Source organism: Bidens hawaiensis, unplaced genomic scaffold, assembly GCF_021521415.1.
Source record: "Bidens hawaiensis isolate Kalapana, Puna unplaced genomic scaffold, B.hawaiensis_p1.1 tig00001032_1, whole genome shotgun sequence".
NCBI classification, from domain to species: domain Eukaryota; kingdom Viridiplantae; phylum Streptophyta; class Magnoliopsida; order Asterales; family Asteraceae; genus Bidens; species Bidens hawaiensis.
In genome coordinates, this window is record NW_027491060.1 from 3,624,921 (window position 1) to 3,644,807 (window position 19,887).

Sequence of the window (19,887 nt, forward strand, 5' to 3'; positions counted from 1 at the left end):
TTTGTATATTATGTTTAATGGTGGTAATGCTTTTAAAAGGTAACTACTATTTTTTGCATGTATGTGTCGTCTGTGATAATGATGCTAGAATTTGCATGGAAGAATAATTTAGCCGTCAACAGTTAGTCAACATACAACATTTTTAGTTCAATGCTTGGTGTGCTGCGGTTGAATAAAAAAAAAAAAGCCACCATATAAATATACCATGTGATGATTTGTATAAATTTAAATAGTTATTTCACTTCCTATAAATTTGATCATACTCTATAATGTTGGTCACATCCTCAGTTAATACTACACCTAGCAATGACTGAGTTCCAAGGCTACCTTTTCTACTTTCTCATATTGCTAATCTCCACTACCTTAATCCTAGCATTCTTTAAATTTAGTCGTGCTAAATATCACCTTCCACCAACGCCCTTTTCGCTTCCCATTGTCGGACATCTTCATCTTCTTGGTCCGATCCCTCACCAAGCCTTTCATCGGCTTTCACAACGATACGGCCCAGTTTTTCGCCTCTTTATGGGCTCTGAACCTTGTGTTGTAGCTTCTTCACCTGAAACAGCCAAAGAGTTCCTCAAAACCTATGAAAATGCATATTTGGACCGGCCACGAAACTCAGCCACTATTTACATTACATACGGATCAAAAGATTTCGCTTTTACTCCATACGGACCCTATTGGAAGTTCATGAAGAAGATAGTCATGTCGCAGCTCCTAAATGGTACAACAATTGACTCCCTCCTTCATGTTAGGCAAGATGAGATTAATCGTTTTATAAAATCATTATCTCAAAAGGCCAATACCGGGGAGGCTGTAAATCTTAACGCGGAGCTAGTGAAGGTGACTAATAATTTGATATCAAAAATACTTCTGAGTGAAAGATGTTCAGAAAACACCGGGAAGGCAGATGACATAAGGAAATTGATCTTTGAGATAACTGAGGTGATGGGCACCTTCAACCTCTCGGATAACATATGGTTATTTAAGAGGCTAGACTTACAGGGATTTGGGAAAAGGGTGAAGGATATTCATAGAAGATTTGATGCATTGATAGAAAGGATTATTAAAGAGCATGAAGACGCAAGAACAAAGGGGTTGGGATCTGAAGGGAAGGACTTGCTCCGCATTTTACTGGATATTGCGGAAGAAGAAAACACAGAGACAGATTTGACAAGAGAGAACATCAAAGCCTTCATTCTGGTAACCAAAAATTCTTCATATATCGCCAATTTGCACAATAACCTTCAAAAATGCGTAGAATTATTTCCCACGTCTATAAACTACCTACAAATCCAAAAAATTCTATGCTTATTTTGTGTTTGTATGTGCAATGAAATACTAACTTATCTATCTTGTAATTCCAGAATATATTCGTTGCAGGGACAGACAATTCAGCGATTATCACCGAGTGGGCTTTATCGGAGCTTATTAATCATCCAAACGTCATGAAGAAAGCAATAGAAGAAATTGATAATATTGTTGGAAAAAACAGACTTTTACAAGAATCAGACATACCGAACCTGCCATACCTCCAGGCAATAGTCAAGGAGACGCTACGTCTCCACCCACCTGTCCCAATGATTCCAAGAAAATCAACAGAAGATCGCACAGTCGCAGGTTACCATATACAAGCAAACACTAGTATTTTTATTAATGTGTGGGCTCTCGGAAGGGACCCAAACTATTGGGAAAATCCACTTGAATTTAGGCCTGAAAGATTTGAGGAGAAGCTGATGGATGTGAGGGGACAACACTTTGAGTTGTTACCATTTGGAAGTGGGAGAAGGATGTGTCCAGGGACTTCATTAGGGCTAAATATGGTCTATGCAACATTCGGTGCTATGATTCAGTGCTTCGAGTGGAAGACTGGGAAAGATGGGAATCTTTCTAACGTTGATATGGAGGAGGGATGTGGTTTAAACCTGCCTAGAGCTAACCCTTTGGTTTGTGTTCCTGTGGCTCGACTTCATCCAATCCCGTTGTCAGCTGATCATGCCATGGGTTGAGTTTAGTCACACTATTTTTATAAGCTGCTTTTGATTTTTATATGGATTATGTCAGTTTAATAAGTTTTAAGTTACGCCCTTGTATCAAATAAAAATACATGTATACACACTTTCTTATATGTATCAAATGTTGGTATCCGATGAGAAATATAGATAAACGAATAGGAAATAGGCTGAACGCTTTTGATTAATTGATAATAAGTTGCATACAATGGATGAGTACTAAACTCTCTTATATAGAGAGGATAACAATGGATATAAACTAAAGACTCGGACTTGATCAGTAGCGAAGCTTGGGCTAATCATAGGGGTGGCCAAAAGTATTCAAGGGTGAAGCTAGACTCAATAAATACAAAATTTCCGGATGAAATCGCGAAAATTTACTGTTAAGCGTGGCCAAGGACACCCCGGGTACCAAGCAAACTGCGCCCCCCCCCCCCCCCCCCCCTGCCATACTTAACTAGCTATCAGACCAAGTGCTAAGGCACTTCTGTTTAATTGAAAATAATCTCAAATGTAAACTTATATAAATAGACTTCACCTGCCCGATTTGTGATGCACACCATGTGCACAAATCATATTTCATCACATTCCCTAGATTCATGATCTATAACTCCAAGCCAATGTCAAAAGTAAACAAACTTTTCTTAAAAGAGGGCGTTAACACATCTGCAAGTTGTTTGTTCGTGTTCCAATACCCTAACTTCACATGTTCTTGAGTTATCGTTTCCCGAATATAGTGGTGCTAGAATTTAATATGCTTTGAGCGACTGAAGTTAACCAGGTTTTTGCTTAAGTTAAAGTGGATCAGTTGTCACATTACATTACTGTAGCCTCCTTTTGTTGGAACCCAAGATCATTCAGAATTCTTAACCACACAACTTCACAAGTAGTTGCACTAGAGAGGTAATGTAGCGTTAGTAGTTAGTACTAATTGACAGGCTATTGTAGCTTGCATCTTGGAACTCCACGACACTGCCCCACTTCCAAGAGTAAACACATAAGCAGTAAAAATTAAAATACAATTACTTTTAAGTAAAAGAACTCTGAGTGCTGAAGGAGATTCTGGGAAATCAGCGTCTCTTAAAGGAAATGCGATACTTGTTCCTAATCAAGATGAAACCCCTGGTGGAACGGGTGGCTGCTGTGAATAGTTGTTCATCTATCTATTTATCAATCTATCTTCAGATTTCTAGACCCAGATTGGCTTTTTTAGTTTTTCTTCTTTGATATTGTCATTTATCTCAGGTGATTTTTGCTAATGCATGCTGAAGCTTTGTACAAAGAGCGTATAGACTTACTTCTTTAGGATCATTTGAGTAACATCAGCAGCAATTCTATGAAAGTTTCTATTCTGGTTAAACACTCATCCTCTTTCGCTACTTAATGAACATGACTTTTGTTTTTTTTTTTTGCATAAATTTCTAGCGGTATTCATGTCAGATAAAGTGTCATGTGATTTCAGGTTAGATTTAACCTCTCACAAAATGGCAATGAGCATAGCATAGTTTTGGCACTTCTATATGACTAAAGCTAATTAGGAAAAGCATCATATTTATAGCATCCCAACCCAAAATGGATGGATTGACAGGGCCAGATTTGGGCCTGTGCAGGCTAGGCAGCCGCACAGGGCCCAAAGCCAGGAAGGGGCCCAAAAAACTTCTATACTCCGTATTTCACACAAAGGCCCAAAGCCGTGATAGCCTGCCATCGGTCAAAATTGCTTCTTAATATTTTGGTCCGTGGTCAAAACTCCCAAATTATATTATGTATCATCTATATATTATTTTAGCGTCTGCTCCTCCAAATACAGCTTTATATGGAGGGATTATATAGTTAATATTTGGCTATTTTATCATTATATATTTTGATAGAGTATAATATAAATGAACATATATTAAGATATATTAAGAAGTAACAAGATGAAAATGTTTTGATAATTATCCTAATACGTTAGTTGTATATAGTCTTGTTGACAATTTAGGTTATGGTGACATCTGCAAAAAGAAGTTTTTCAAAATTGAAGTTGTTAAAGATATACTAACGATCCTATTTAAAATATATCATTTTGCTACAATAGTATTGTTTTGTTCTTCGTTATTACATTTATCGACTTATAGTTTTATTATGATATATATATACACACACATTAAAATTTTTGGGGCCCATTTTTATAACTCGTGCAAGGCCCACGAAAACCATCAAGCTCTCGAGGACGGCCCTGTGGATTGATATTTATCAGAAATGAAATTTTAATAGTCCAATAGCTTCTATTTAAGATTGATAAAACATAGAGTGATACATTAATCCATGAGCAATACAACTGTAACTATGGAGTCCGATTTGATCAATTCCAGGTTATGTATCCACTTTGACTTTTTATTGGTCATAATTGTTCTTTGGGCTTACTAGAAGAATCTGGTCAAAGTTGACCAGATTTTTAAAAAATTAAATAAGATTGAGCAAATGGTAAAGTAGTCTTTATCAATTATGACTGTTTTTTCATTAATTATATGACGACTGAACGCCTGACTCGCTTCCCTTTCGAATGGGTGACGTTATGCAATGTTTTTATGTTATTATTCGTAATTAGGTACATATTAAACTTAGGTTTCATATTATCTGTCTGTTTGGCAGTTAAAAAGGAAAAATGGCTGCTCACACAACCGTCACTAATCGTTTCAGCAGAGTTGCAACGAATCACCGCCAACTTTTTGTATAAATTGATGTATCCATTGTATATGACAATTACCAAGTATTCTTAAATCTTTATACCATCATTGTTGCTGTTATCTTCTGTCAAACACACACTAATAATCATACACATCAACACAATTCGTTTGATTGTTCTTGTTTATATATCAGTTTGATTTCCATCATGCCTATTGCGATTTTCTGAGAGCCTGAAAGGTTAAAACTAGCTTGAAATCATATGACGGTTTATCTTATGCGTCAAGAAACTTATATATGCACAATATCAACATGCTCAGAAAACTGACCTTTACAAGAAAAGAGAAACCATCATAGAATTGTTATTAATGTTACTCAAAGGATCCTAGTGAACTTCTATACTCTCTTTGTACAAAACTTCAGCATGCATTTGCAAAAATCGCCCTAGATAAATGACAATATCAAATAAGAAAAACTAAAAAAGCCAATCTGAGTGTAGAGATTTGAAAAGAATATATAGATAGATTGATAGATAGATGAAAAACTATCAACAGCAACCACCCTGCTGTCCACCACTAGTGTTTGTGTTTTCTTCTTGGTTCGGAACAAGTATAGCTGTTCCTTTAAGAGATCCTGATTTTCCATTATCTCCTTCAGCACTCAAGGATTTCTTACTTATAATCCTATATATTTCTGTCAAAGCTGTAAGAAACGCGCTTTCAACATTCGTGGACTCAAGCGCTGATGTCTCCATGAAGCATAGATTCTCTCTTTCTGCAAACTCTTGGGCATCTTCAACTTGTACTGCTCTTAAACTTGTCAAGTCACAATTGTTTCCAATGAGCATGATGACTATGTTTTTATCTGCATGTCCTCTGAGTTCTTCTAGCCACCTCGACATATGGTCGCACGTCGGGCGTTAGTCATGTCATATACCAACATCACACCAACTGCTCCTCGATAATATGCACTTGTCACTGCTCGGTATCTGACATGCGAAGAGTTCATTATTAATAACATGTAGCTATATATGTTTTATATGCAAAAATACAAATATAATTTCTATGTTTGCTGCATGCATGGTATCTAAAAGATATTCATGTTGAACACCATTAATAGTTGTATGAATTGAATATCAAATCTGAACCAATAATACAAGGTTCAATATTATAAAAGTTACATTGGAATTTAGTGATCCAATGTATAACCTATTTGCCTATATCAATTCATGATTCGAATTTTACCGTTTGTACTATTTTAACTTTCAGTTTCATCATAATCAAATGCCACCCCACTTGAATATTCATAATAGATTCACACTTAGCTTTCAATTGATTCCTTTCAAGTGAAAATCTATGATAATTGGCGAGTGTGATGACGTATGACAATAAAAGTGAAAGTTAACAGTGGTGTTGTTCAAATTTTCAGTAAGGCATATTAACATCCAATTTTCCTAAAATCAAAAGGTTCCAAGATGATCAAAGGTAGATAAAATCATGAAAAGATTTAAGCGCACCTTTCTTGACCAGCAGTATCCCAAATCTGGGCTTTCACCATCTTCTGATCAATAACCAAAGTTTTCGTCTGAAATTCGACCCCAATTGTAGCTTTTGAATCGGCATTAAATTCATTTTTCGTAAAACGAGCAAGTAGCTGGGATTTTCCAACAGCCGAATCACCGATCAATACAACCTTGAATCCATAATCGATCTTTGCATCATTCGACATCCTCAAACTCTACCAATAAAAAGAAGATCCTACCCGTCGATCCTCCACCTAACACAAAATAGAAATTCTCCTACTTTTCCTTGGATTAATCATGGGAAACCTTTTCAACTGTGATCCAAAAGATTCTTTTGTTGCATATGATAACAATAATAACAAACACGGCAATGTGAAGAAATAATTCCTCGTAATATGAAGAATTAGCTGTTGGGAATACGCTTTCAGGGCAAGGGTTTGTCAAGAAATGGGCATGGGGATCTTTTTTTCGTCTTGATCGAGGAAAGCCAAAAGGGGGATGCATGGGTTATCAAAACTACCCGTATTGGAAAAAAAAAGTATTATAAAAACGTAATTGATCGGGTTAATATCGCAAAGGTGATGTGTTTTTTATATAAATTAAATTAAGAATTAGATATTCAAGTTGTAAGATAATACTTCTACTTAAGCAATACAAAAAACTAAAAAACAAACAAAAAGTTTGTATCGTGTCCTGGGCATCAGGCATGGTTATTATGGTTTATGAATCTATTTTAAAATTTTGTATCCCATGACCAAGATCATAAATTAACGCAACCATAGGCAGGGGGATTTGGTGTCACCGTCCAGAGTCAGTCGTACCATATATAAAAGAAAATATATTTGTATTCATACGTAAAAGTTTTGAATGACCCAATATCGACCTTCTAAATTTTTGAGAACGACCCATGAAATTTAGAGGTGCGCCCCTGTTTTAAATTAAGATTAAATTTAAATATTTACGAATAAATCTAATATAAACAATTTATCACAATAAAACACATATATAAACATTTAATTAATACATTATTTGGAATCCCATCATTATGTCCATTTGGCGGCGACTGATTAGCCAAGTATAATATATAAAGGTGTGTTATTGTACAATAATAGCCTATTGTGCATTACGTATGCGATCTTCCAGAGCGTTAGATTACAAAACACGCGGTGGCAGTTCCGTATATAACCCAAAACTAGTTCACGATCAAATTAATCGATTACAAATCGATTCTGATCCAAATTTTGAACTCCTCGCTCTATCTCATCCAATTTCTAAACCCTAATAGGATCTTAAAGTATGAAATCTCAAAAGTAAAAACAAATCGAAATAGAACGTCGTTGCACATCAAGAATCTTCAAATTGATCCAAAATTGATGATTTAATCAATCAAATTGATATGTAGGAGTCTTTAGAATTATCAATCGATTATGAAATTGCATAATAATACACTCATGTGAGCTATGATTAGGGTTCAAAATATTATGTTTAAACGTTCTAACAAAAATGAAATGTTCAATTCAAAACTTAAAACGTTCAGAAGAAAAAGCTAAGAAGTTCAGCACAAAAATCTAAGAAGTTTAGAGCAAAAAAAGTTTAGAAGAACAGCTAAGAATTCAGAACAAAAGTCTAAGAAGTTCATAACAAAAAAAAAAGTTTAGAAGAAAAAACTAAAAAGTTCATAACAAAAATCTAAGAAGTCCAGGCTTAAATGCTGATACATTCAAGGTTAACTTAAAGTGTTCAGGCTTAAATTCTGATACATTCAAGGTTAAAACCAATCACTCAAAAATCAAAACTGATCGATTGAAGCTTCAAATTGATGATTAATCGGATCAATTTCAAGGTTAGTTGATCAATTAGGTTCATCAATTTCAATTTCAATTGGTCAATTTAATCAACAGACCTGTGAACAACGATCGATGGTCGTGACAGAAGAAGACGGTGCTCACGATAGTAGACAATAGACGCGACGTTCGTGTTTTTCCGGCGAATTGCCGAACCCTCGTTGTCGAATCCGGTGATGGTGAAGGAGGTATGCTGATGCCGGCGAGTGGTGGTGGAGATGGCTTGAGGGAGACTGACAGGGCAGATGAATGTATTTGTGATTTTAATATATATATTGTTTTTATTATATATAATAAAAGGAAGTTTGATGATTAAACGGTTATTCGCGTTGACTCACCACTACAACGCCCAGAGTAGACAACGCGCGGGATTTACTAACGACTGAATTTTACGAACATTTTTGTTTTAGTTATGGGACCATAAAGAATGTAACCGAAACCGACCAAATTGATGTCGGCTCACTGCCGTAACGCCGGGACCAACAACGCTCGATTTTTGGTAATTCCCGGGTTTTATCAACCGAGTAAACATCATTTTAGATATATTATGTTTTTATATGTTAATTTGACGAATTTATTTTTTGGGTTTTAACTCTTATGTTTTACCAACATTCATTAATAATAGAACAAAATGATTCAATTACAGTAGAGAAGTGGGTTAGCGGGTAAGAAGCTGCGCCGCCATATTCCCCCTTTTAAACGACATTGTTTATATTGTACCACAACATACGTAACTGAAACCAACCAAATTTGTTTAGTCTCACCCCCACAACGCCGTGTACCGAAAATGCTCGGGTTACCAACGTTCAGGTTTTAACGGTCAAACGTCATTTTAAATATTTTATTTTTTTTAACGATTGCATCTTAGGATTTAGGGTAACGTCAGCACGCTGGGTAATTTACTGGTCAGTCATAAGTTCAATTTGGAAACCCACGTCCCCAAGTTCAATTTGTATGCCAATGAAGAGGTAGCCTTGTTTGTCCCAGGTGGGAAATAGTGTTTGGATTGGGATATATGGAAGAAATTACTGGAAAGAGATGTTTAGGGTGTTTTCTATCACCACTTGGTTACCAGGTAAAATTTTTACAAACAATTATAGTAGCTTTGAAGTTTAATACAAATTTCATTAAGGTAATAATCAAAATCGAAAACATGCAGCACATTAATTGTTTAAAAAATGTCATAAGATAGTTGCCAACTAGATAAAGATATTATTATCCTTAATATACATATGAATGAAGTTACAAACTTTGGTTTAGACTTTAGCATTTCTAGTTCTTACGTGATGTTAAGGAACTAGCGAACTACGGTTACAAAAATTGGCTAGGACAGAATTTTTATCCATGAATCTTACTGAGGAATAATCTTATCAAATAACGACATTAATGAATATGTTATTGCGGTTATCAAGACTTGTTAGCTGGTTGGGCTTACTCGCAACATACACATCATTACATCTCTTCGTATATTGCACTTGATTAATGAAATATCTTTCTTTCTCTCTACATCACGTTTTCTCTTAGTTTAGCTTGGATCTTCGCTTTGATGAAGTCGGATCTCCAAACCGACACAAAAACAATACCACAAGGTTTTGGCTTGAGTGTGTGTAATTTAGGTGGAATATGGTGAAAGGCTATTAAACTCCTAAGACAATGACTTAAGCCCATTATCTTTCATTAAACCCACCCCTTTGTTTTAAGCCCATATATAAATCCAAAAACTTTATTAATAATAAATCTTTCTTATTTCAAATGGTTTATAAAAACTAGATGTTACAAGATCCAGATAACATTTACTTTGACTAATGAAACAGTTTTGGGTCTCAGCCGCATGGATTATCTGTATCTTCATTAACATTTGCATGTTGACACAAAGATGATAATAAAATAGAGAAGGCACGATGTTTATCGAATGAACCAACAATATTACCGAATAAGCAAAGGGCCTTAAATAGGCAAAGTACATAACGGAAACAAAGACTTAATCAAATAACAAACTAGCCTATGAAACAGTAAACATAAACATGCAAAACTTAGAGATAAAATAGCTAAAAGACAGGCCTTTATTCGACAGCTAACAACTCCAAATTCATTCTTCTAACGGTCACGCAATTCTTGAATCAGCTCCAATATTGCAGACTGACTTTCACCAGGAGTGGGAGACTAACGTTCTTCTTCAATAGTACTCTTCTCCCGTTTGACCTATAACATACATGATCAACATATTTTGGCAACTATTCTTCAGAATTGAAGTTGAGTGGCATATCACGGACAAAGTAAGACTCAATGTTAGAAGGAGCAGTAGTGCCTGTACCTGAAAGATACGATAGTTGAGACATCATAGCTTCATAGGCAGCATCAACTGGATCTTCACCACCAGAACATGTCAGACTGCCTTCACCCGCATTACCTTTACCACCACCACCTTCACCCGACTCATCATTATTGTCTTCCTCGTCCTCTGCATCCTCTACATCATCATCATCTTCTTCCACATCCTCATCGTCATCACTGAAGATCTTTTTCAACTGAAGGTACTTCTTCTCAAGAACTTTCTGTACAACGGTCAGTTGATATTTGACTGTATCAAGCTCAGCCTTGTAACCTTCAACTGTTTTCTTCAAAGCATCATATTCTGACTTATGAGTTGCTTTATCTTTTGTCACCTGATCTTCAGTGAGCTTTAACTGACTAAGCTTCATTTCGATGTCCACAATATGTGAGGCATTAAGAGCTAAACTTCTTTGGGTTTCAGTAGATTGCTTTGTCAATTCTTTGATCAGTAATAGATGTGCCTTTTCTTTCTGCCGAAGTTCTTTGATCATGTCATTCTGAGCTGTAATAAGCTCAAACATCTTTAGCATCTGATCGTTTCGTTTCTTGTTCACTGCTTCCAGAGCAACAATGCGTTTAAGCACAGGATCAGTGATCACTAGAGGTGGTGTGTTCTTAGAGGGTGGTTTGGAAGATATGGGATCAGGCGTTAGGATGGTTTGGTCAATCTTTGATAATGCATCTTTGAGGGCTCCGGTTGAGGCAATCGGTTGTTGTTTCTTTTGGTGAGATTGAGACTTGGCGGCTAGATCAGCTTCTTTTCTGTTTGCAGCAGGTAGTTCCAGTCGTTCTTTCTTATATATTTCTGTCAAAGCCGTAAGAAACATGCTTTCGACATTTGTGGACTCGAGTGCTGATGTCTCCATGAAGCATAGATTTTCTCTTTTTGCAAATTCTTGGGCATCTTCAACTGGTACTGCTCGTAGATTTGTCAAGTCACATTTGTTTCCAATTAGCATGATGACAATGTTTTTATCTGCATATCGCCTGAGTCCTTCTAGCCACCTCGTCATATGGTCGAACGTCAAGCGTTTAGTCATATCATATACCAACATCGCACCAACTGCTCCTCGATAATATGCATTTGTTATTGCTCGGTACTGATCGACACACGGAAAGTTAGATAACATTATTAATAACATGTAGATAAGTTTATATTATATAATAAAACAAATATAATTTCTATGTTTGTTGCATTACTAACGCATGCATTGTGTAATGAGAAATTTTTGTGTTGTTGAACACCATAAATAGCTGTTTGACTGGAATTTCAGATCTGAAACAATAATACAAGGTTCAACCTCTCTTTACTTTCAGTTGCATCATCAAATGCAACTACTCATATTATATTTACACTTAATTTTCAATTACTATCGCTAAGGTGTAAATCTTTGATTAATTGGCGAAAATGAAAGTTAATAGTGACATTGGTCAAATTTTCAGTACACAATATTACTATTAAGCAATAAATGATATTTTGGCATATTAACGTCCAATTCACCTAAAATCACATGGTTCCAAGATGGGTAGAAATCAAAAGATTTAAGGATACCTCTCTTGACCAGCAATATCCCAAATCTGGGCTTTCACCATCTTCTGATCAATGACAATAACTTTTGTCTGAAATTCAACCCCCATCGTAGCTTTCGTATCAACATGAAATTCATTTTTCACGAAACGGGCAACTAGCTGAGATTTGCCAACAGCCGAGTCACCAATAAGTACAACCTTGAATCCATAATCAATATTGGCGTCCTTGAACATCCTCAAACCCTACTAATAAAAAAACCTACACGTCAATCCGGTCCCAATCCTCCAAGCACAAAAAAGTGATACAAAAGATTGTTTTGTTGCATATATATAATAATAAGTCAATAAGAATAAAGACGTCAATGTGAAGAATTGTTGGCGATCTTTTTTCCTTTTGATCGAGGAAAGCCAAAAGCGAGATCGCAAAGGTGATGTGGTTTTGATGTAAATAATTACAAATTTATTTTGTAAGATAATAATTACGTATAACATAAACAATACTACAAACTAAAAATAGAAAAACAAACTAAAAAATTGAATCGTGTCCTAGCTAGGCATGGTTTTATTATGGTTTACTAGCTATCTGTTTTAAAATTTTATATAGTATTTATTGTAACACACTAACTAGATTATGAATTCACACAACATATACAATTATTGTAACTTAAAGGCTGGGTAATCAACCATAGGCATGGGCATCAATCATACATGACGACCGCACCCTGTGAAAAAAAAAGTAGTTGTTTGTATATGTTAAATTCGTGATCAACTTAACGAAATTTCAACATCCGACCTCCCTAGATTTTCAAGAAGGATCCCATGAAATTTCGAGACGTGCCCTTATTAAAAAAAATAGGAATTTACATATTTATGAATATAAATCTAAATAAATTATTATCAAAATAAACACATATATAAACATTTAATACAATATTATTATAACAATTAAGTTTTTTAAGCCCTTTAACTATATAGGTCCCTAAAACATATCTAACAACGTGTTCTTGGATCAATCTAAGTTGTAGGCTAGTGGAAATCACCTACAACCGAGCTACACCTGGGATCTTGTTAGTATTTGTGTAATTTACTATATATGGTAAGTTTAGAGTGGTTGGATGGATAAGGTTAGAGAGAGAGTAGAAGTTTTTCAAAAGGTTAGTGTATGCGTGGCCATAACTCCACTATTTATAGTGGAAGGTATGTCGTACATCTTTTCATTTATTTCCGGCCTAATGGGCTTTGTTTAAAAGGTATCGGGCCCAAACATACATCAAATATTATACGAAAGCATAACATACAAGTGATAGTTAGCTAACAAATACAAAAGACATATAACAACAAAATGGGCTCTACAATCTCTCTCTAGTCTTTAGTATTGTTGGTTACTTCCGGTTTTAGTCTGTCTTGTACTCAAAAGTGTCGGGGTGATCGACTAGTTGATTTTCAACAATGTAGCGAACAAACTTGTTGAACTGCTCAACTATTCGATTGGTGTTTCCCCTAGCTGGATCTTCAAGCGTGTGTAGAGGAGACTTGTACAACTTCATTATGTATGCCTCACCAAACCCCATCCACTCATGCTCGTCAAAGAAACAAAAGGATCGCATATGCTTGCAGTACACAAATGCTTCACCTGTCTCACCATCAAAGTAAGAAGTGAAGTTTGAAAGAGTGTCGAGCGCAAAAGGTTCTCCATGCTAAACTGTGCACCCGTCCTTTGGCATCTGACAAGAACCGAGCCCCGGTGCGGAAGCGTGTGAAACGGTGACAAACTAGCTCGTATCCAAAGATGAATCAATAACTTGTATTCACTCTTGAAAGATCTATAGGCTGATGCGGAGAGTTCGATTCGATTAACAATCAATATAGGATGAATAATTGCAATCAAAACACAAATAAATAGATATAGTAGTATGATTTCATTAACAGAATGATTTACATGAAGAACACTCATACATACATATATACATGCATACGTACGTACGTATGTACATACATGCATACATACATACATACTCATAATCGCTCGGCCACCCGGGGAGAGCTCATCCTCGGGGGCAAACTCTCTAATACATGAAAATATCACACATGCACATGACTAAACAAATTACCTAAATCATCTATCTATACTAGTATTGTGCCTTGGCCTTCACTCCATCCGCCTCTTGGATAAGACCAAACAAATAATATAAAACATAATAATTCCCCCCAAAACGTCTTCAATCACTCGTTATAACATCTTTTTGTCTTGCATTAATGTTTATTATAGACAAGTAATGATTCGATGCTCGATCTAAATTATAAAACCCAACAATCTGTCCCTTAGACTGATGTCATCGAATCACATTCACAATCACCTCATAACCCGATGCCTTTCATTGAAATTCTTCCCCTCACGTTAAGCATCTCCCTTTTTTAAATAGTTTAGCAACTTATCTCAAAAACATATACAAATGTATGGCCATAAAACGAGGCTTCAAACTACAAGTATCAACTTCGAGTTAATCTGAAACCGTAAAAGGAAATAAACTCAAATTTTACCTTTGAATGAGTCTTCCACTTGATTCGGCCAAAATTGCGATGAAATTCTATATAATTCTTCTCCTCCAATATCGCCATAAAATCACTCCGAGATGGTCAATCATATTTGGGAAAACATCTTTCATGTAGAACACTTGGTAAAAAAGTCAACGATGAAATGAGTATACATTCTTTTCTCAAACTAGGCCCGTTTGACCTTGGAAAGTCAACTGCTGTAAGTTGCCCAAAAGTTTTTCAGAACACTTGAAAATGTTCAAGAACAATTGTGTTTTGGTCACAAAGACTTATTTTGTTCACGAATACGTACGATACTTAGACAATTTTTCACCAACTTTAAGTACCTGTGAATAAATCTTGAGGTCCCTTCATGAGTAGATAGACTACTTAGCCAAATTTTCATTAAGAACAACTACTCGTGATCAAATGCTTCATGAGCACTTAAAATACATAGAGAATATCTTAAGTACTCGATCCCAACACAATTACTCATGACCACTTCTCTTCAATGCGATCACGAGTAGATAATATTTAGCCAATTTTTCAATGACAAATAACTCGTGACCAATTAAATTGCAAGTACTCTTGAATGACCGTGAAATTTCGCTTCACGAACACCCACACTTAGAATATTTTATAGTCAACTCGGGACCACTAATTAAGTACTCGACGCATAAAAACTTAACGTTTCTGCACATTTACTCGTTTTTGCATCAACGATTAACAAAAATGTCCTATAAAATTATATATACCAGCAGTAAATTACTAAATGTCCCTGCAAATTACCAAGATCAGCATCAACAAATAAGTCTTATCAGCAGTTGCATCATGTATCTTTTTCGTGCAATCAAATCAGCTAACTAATCGTGTTATTTCAGCAGCTATCTACTCAAGATCATCAGCTCATTAAACAAATAATTACTCGTGAATATCATATCAGCCCATTAATAATATGTGCAGCAGCAGCTGATTAAAACATGCAGCAAAACAGTAAACATATCAACAACAAACGTTTTCCAGAAACTCATCAGCATCTATTCGAGATTATTATTTGAAAACTTATGTATGTGCTATTTCATTTGCTCAAAAGTATACCCCATATCAGCAACAAATTGAACCAGCAGCTGCAGCAAACAACCGAAGACCAGCACACTGTTGATTTATTAAAATTTAAGTTGCATTTGTCTTTCATTAATTGTTTACAACTTGTTGATAGAACCCCGAAAATAAATAGTAAATTGATAGAAATAAACAAGAACAGTGATAGTTGGCCCGATCCGAGCGGGGCTAGTCTTCAGTCAATCTGATTCGAGAAAGATTAGATCTCCAATTAAAAAGGTATAAAAACCCTTAATTTGATAAATATAAAACATCGATATCTTGTAAACTAGGACAATAACATATATACAGACCTAGTTTATTAATAAATGATGCGGTTACTTTGACCCTTCATCATAATCGCCCTTTTATCTCCCTTGGACCCTTCAGCCTCATTGGATCTGGCCTTAAAACCCACCCGTAGAGAAGATAGGTTCGTATCAATACATCCTGCCGGGACAAAACTGTTGGGTTCCAGTGATCAGTCACCGGTTTAACCTTTAAACCCGGTTTTAATTATAAAGGTTTCATAATTATTAATCAAGTTAATAAATGAATGCGCAGCGGAATACAAAAAAAAACGAGTAATCACCAATAAACGGAACCGTACAGGATCTGGTTACATACGATACGAGTACGAGCCAAACAAAATAAATATAATTGTAAACCGACAATATATTTAAGTTTACCTCGGTTAATAAATAACCAGTTGAGACACCAAGGTTCAACGAACGATGCTAGGTGACGAACACGTAACCGGACAGCGGCGGCGACAACCTTAGACGGTAGCAGCGGCGGTTTCCGATCAGCAGCAGCAAGTGGCGGCGCGGGAAACAGCGGCGATGACTGTGCTGCGGTGATGTTGTTCGGCAGTTGGTTTGCTTTTCGTGAATCACCAAACAACAATATTTAGTATGGAGTATAGAGCTCCAAGTTCTTTGGAGTTTTTGGTTTGGTGACGGCAGAAAGCTTATTACTTGGTTAGCCATATTTAGGTTAACATTATTATATATAAGTATATAATTATTAAAACCTAACCGGGCCTCCAAAGTCCAACTCGTTTAAAGCCCGAACAAGTTTATTTACTTAGTAAATAAACTATAACATTTATAACCATTATAAATGATAATTCCGTCATAGTTATATTCGTCATTTACCGGTTAAATCATGTAAGCGGATTTTTAGTTCGTTGCCCAAGGTGTAACTCTCACGGGTCACAACCCGGTCGGTCACTCTTTGAACCTTTCAAAAGTTTTGTGCTTGTGTTTCATAAGGTACACATAAGCGTATCGACTATAATCGTCGATAAAAGAAACGAAGTATCTTTCATGGTTTCTAGTCATGGTTATGAAAGTTCCACATACATCAGTATGTATGAGTCCTAACAGATCACTTGTTCGTTCACTTTTATGAGTGAATGAGTCTTTGGCGAGTTTTCCAGCTAAGCAAGATTCGCAATCATCAAACGAGTCCGATCCTATGGATTCAATAATCCCTTTGGATTTGAGTCTTTTAACTCTTGCCTTGCTTATGCGGCCAAGTCGGCAATGCCATAGAAAAGTATCATTGATGCTAGTCTTGATACGTTTTGAAAGATGATATACGTTATTTTCAGTTTGAACATCAATCTCATAAATACCATTTCGAGGTTTAGCCTCAAAATAAAAGATATCATTTAAGTAAGTAGAAATAGCCATGCCAATAAAAACGTACTTAAAACCTTGTTCAAGCAACAATGAAAATGAAATGATGTTTCTGGTCAAACCAGAAGCATACAAACAATTATTCAAAGGAAAAACTAGGCCAGATGGACAAGTAAAATGAAAAACTCCGGTTGTCAGAACTGATCTCTCTTCCCATCTCCAACGATGAGTTCCATGCTGCCTTTATTCAGTTTCTTCCACTTCTCAGGCTCCTGCAAGACATTAACAATGTGGAAACCACATCCGGTATCAAATACCCATGTGTTGCAAGAGACAGTGAAAAGTTCAATAACGTATATGGAAATACCTCGAGAAGAGCCTTCACCATTGGCCTTCCTCTTTGCTAGCTCAGCTAGATGCTCGAGGCAGTTACGCATCCAGTGCCCCATCTTGTTGCACTTGTAGCACTGGCGCTCCTCAGGAGGCGGCGGAGGTGCCTTTGCAACTTTCTTGTTAGTGTTGGTGGCAGATTTGGCAGCAACAATAACTTTCTTCTTGCCTTTTCCCTTATAACCCTGATTCTTGGGTTTAGGCTTCTTTACACCAGCAGATCGGATCATCAGAATTTGATTGGTCCTAGAAGGAATGTTCATCTCAGCCGTTTTGAGCATGTTGTGCAGCTCCGGCACTGTCTTTACCCAGCCGTTCATGTTGAAGTTCATTACGAACTGGTCGTAAGAGCTGGGGAGAGAGTTGAGGATGAAATCCGATGCCATCTCATCAAGCATGGGATAATCAAGTTTCTTAAGCTGATCGATGTGCCCCTTCATCATAAGAACATGCGCACTGACGGGAGACCCTTCTGCCATCTTGCAACTTATGAGTTGTTTCATGGTATCGAACCGTTCCTGACGGGCTTGTTTCTGGAACATGCCCTTGAGTTGTTCCAGCATCTCATAGGCACCAAAGTCTTCTAAGCCTTTAGCAAGCTCAGAAGTCATGGTGGCTAGCATAATACAGGAGACCTCAGCCGAGTCATCCCTATGCTTGTCAAGAGCTTTTCGAGCAGCGGCTGTGTTGTTTTCAGGCTCGTTTGGAACAGGTCCATCGAGAACATACAGACGCTTTGCCATTGTAAGAACTAGTCTTAAGTTGCGGTGCCATTCGATGAAGTTGGTACCGTTCAGTTTATCCTTCTCAAGGATAGTCTTAAGGGCGTAGGGTGTGATTTCATTTGACGACATCTGATTAAAAAAGCAAAAGTAAATTTAATTAGTATTTTCGATGTTGTAATCCTATTATTAATGACCCAATAACATTAATGAAATAGGAGTATGAGAATCTGGCTTCCAGTTATTAAAGGCAGCTGTAGCACACAACATTAATAAGTGGTTAGGCAGATTGACAACGATTGTCAATTGTGAATAGAGCACAACTCCCGGTTATAAGGCCTATAGAGACAACGATTGTCTGTATAAATACGTTTAGCCTAATCTTTGCCCACTTTAAGTCTCTAGACAGCTTTAGCACATAACAGGAGAGTAAAGTAATAGTTGTCCTAGTACCGTGACGTGTGAAAGGGCCGGATGTATCAACGAAGCGCTTTCACCTTGATGGGATAGGCTAGAAAACAAGTGCGGTGTTGTAGCTCCAAACACTCGAAATTTCGCAGTATGCCTCAAGTGTGACTTGTAGTAGGATTGGCATAAACTATTGGTTTTAAATTGGGATTAATTTTAAAATTACCAAATAGAGTAAAAGTCAAATTTTACTGTATTTATTATCGGGACGAATTGATGAACCATTTCATCTCTCAGGACACTTATTTTTAAATAACCTATTAAAAAACTAAGTTTGTCGCGATACGTCTAACCAATTTTAAGTTAATAGAAAACTATTAAGTTATAAGGTTTTGGAAAATCAAATTTCGTTTAATTTTGCAAAATCTCAATTGGTTGATTAAAAATTTATTTTAATATATTTGGTATTAGGTTTGTGGTATTATAACCTATTATAATCAAGCAAGCAACCACAATAGCAAACAAGAATATGTAAATCTTAAATGGCCAAAAGGTGATTGGTCTTGCTAGAGCCTATTAGCAAGATCAATCGGGTCAAGGGGTCACAACACAAACAACCACAAGGATGGACTCCTAGTGCATCCGGTCATCTTTGCTAACTCTCACTGACTTCAAGAACTCGACGAGCTCGTCCTTGGTTTTCCTTCGAGTCTTCTTCATTACAATATTCACTAATACAAATAATGAAAAACTAAACCCTATCTATTACAATTTTGAACCAACAAAGTGGCCAAAAACCATAAAATAAAACCGAAAAATAAATACAACTTTTGAACCATCCATATGGCCAAAAACCAAAAACCATTCAACCAAACAAACAGGGTCGGGCCAGATTTACATATTCAATAAAAAATAAAGTTGAGCAATATTTTGGTCAAATAAAATAAATAAAAATTAACCAGACCAAGATTGCTCAAAAAACATATCTAGATCAAAAACTTCAACTAGCTTGAAGTTTATGATGTAGATCCGGTGAAAAGACCGGATTCGACTCGTATGTTGTAACCAAGGCTCTGATACCACTGTTGGGTTCCAGTGGTGAACAGTCAATGGTTTAACCTTTAAACCCGGTTTTAATTATAAAGGTTTCATAATTATTAATCAAGTTAATAAATGAAT

At 36.2% G+C, this 19,887-nt stretch overlaps 1 protein-coding gene and 1 pseudogene across 1 annotated transcript; one reads left to right on the forward strand and one right to left on the reverse strand.

Moving 5' to 3' along the window:
• Positions 1-306: 306 nt before the first annotated feature.
• Positions 307-2,383, forward strand: LOC143553773 (cytochrome P450 93A3-like). Its single transcript, XM_077043683.1, has 2 exons — positions 307-1,203; positions 1,368-2,383. The coding sequence occupies exons 1-2, from the start codon at positions 307-309 to the stop codon at positions 2,007-2,009; spliced, it is 1,539 nt and encodes a 512-aa protein (XP_076899798.1). The 3' UTR covers positions 2,010-2,383.
• Positions 2,384-5,064: 2,681 nt separating this feature from the next.
• On the reverse strand, positions 5,065-5,580 carry LOC143556170 (ras-related protein RABA4d pseudogene; annotated as a pseudogene).
• Positions 5,581-19,887: the final 14,307 nt, after the last annotated feature.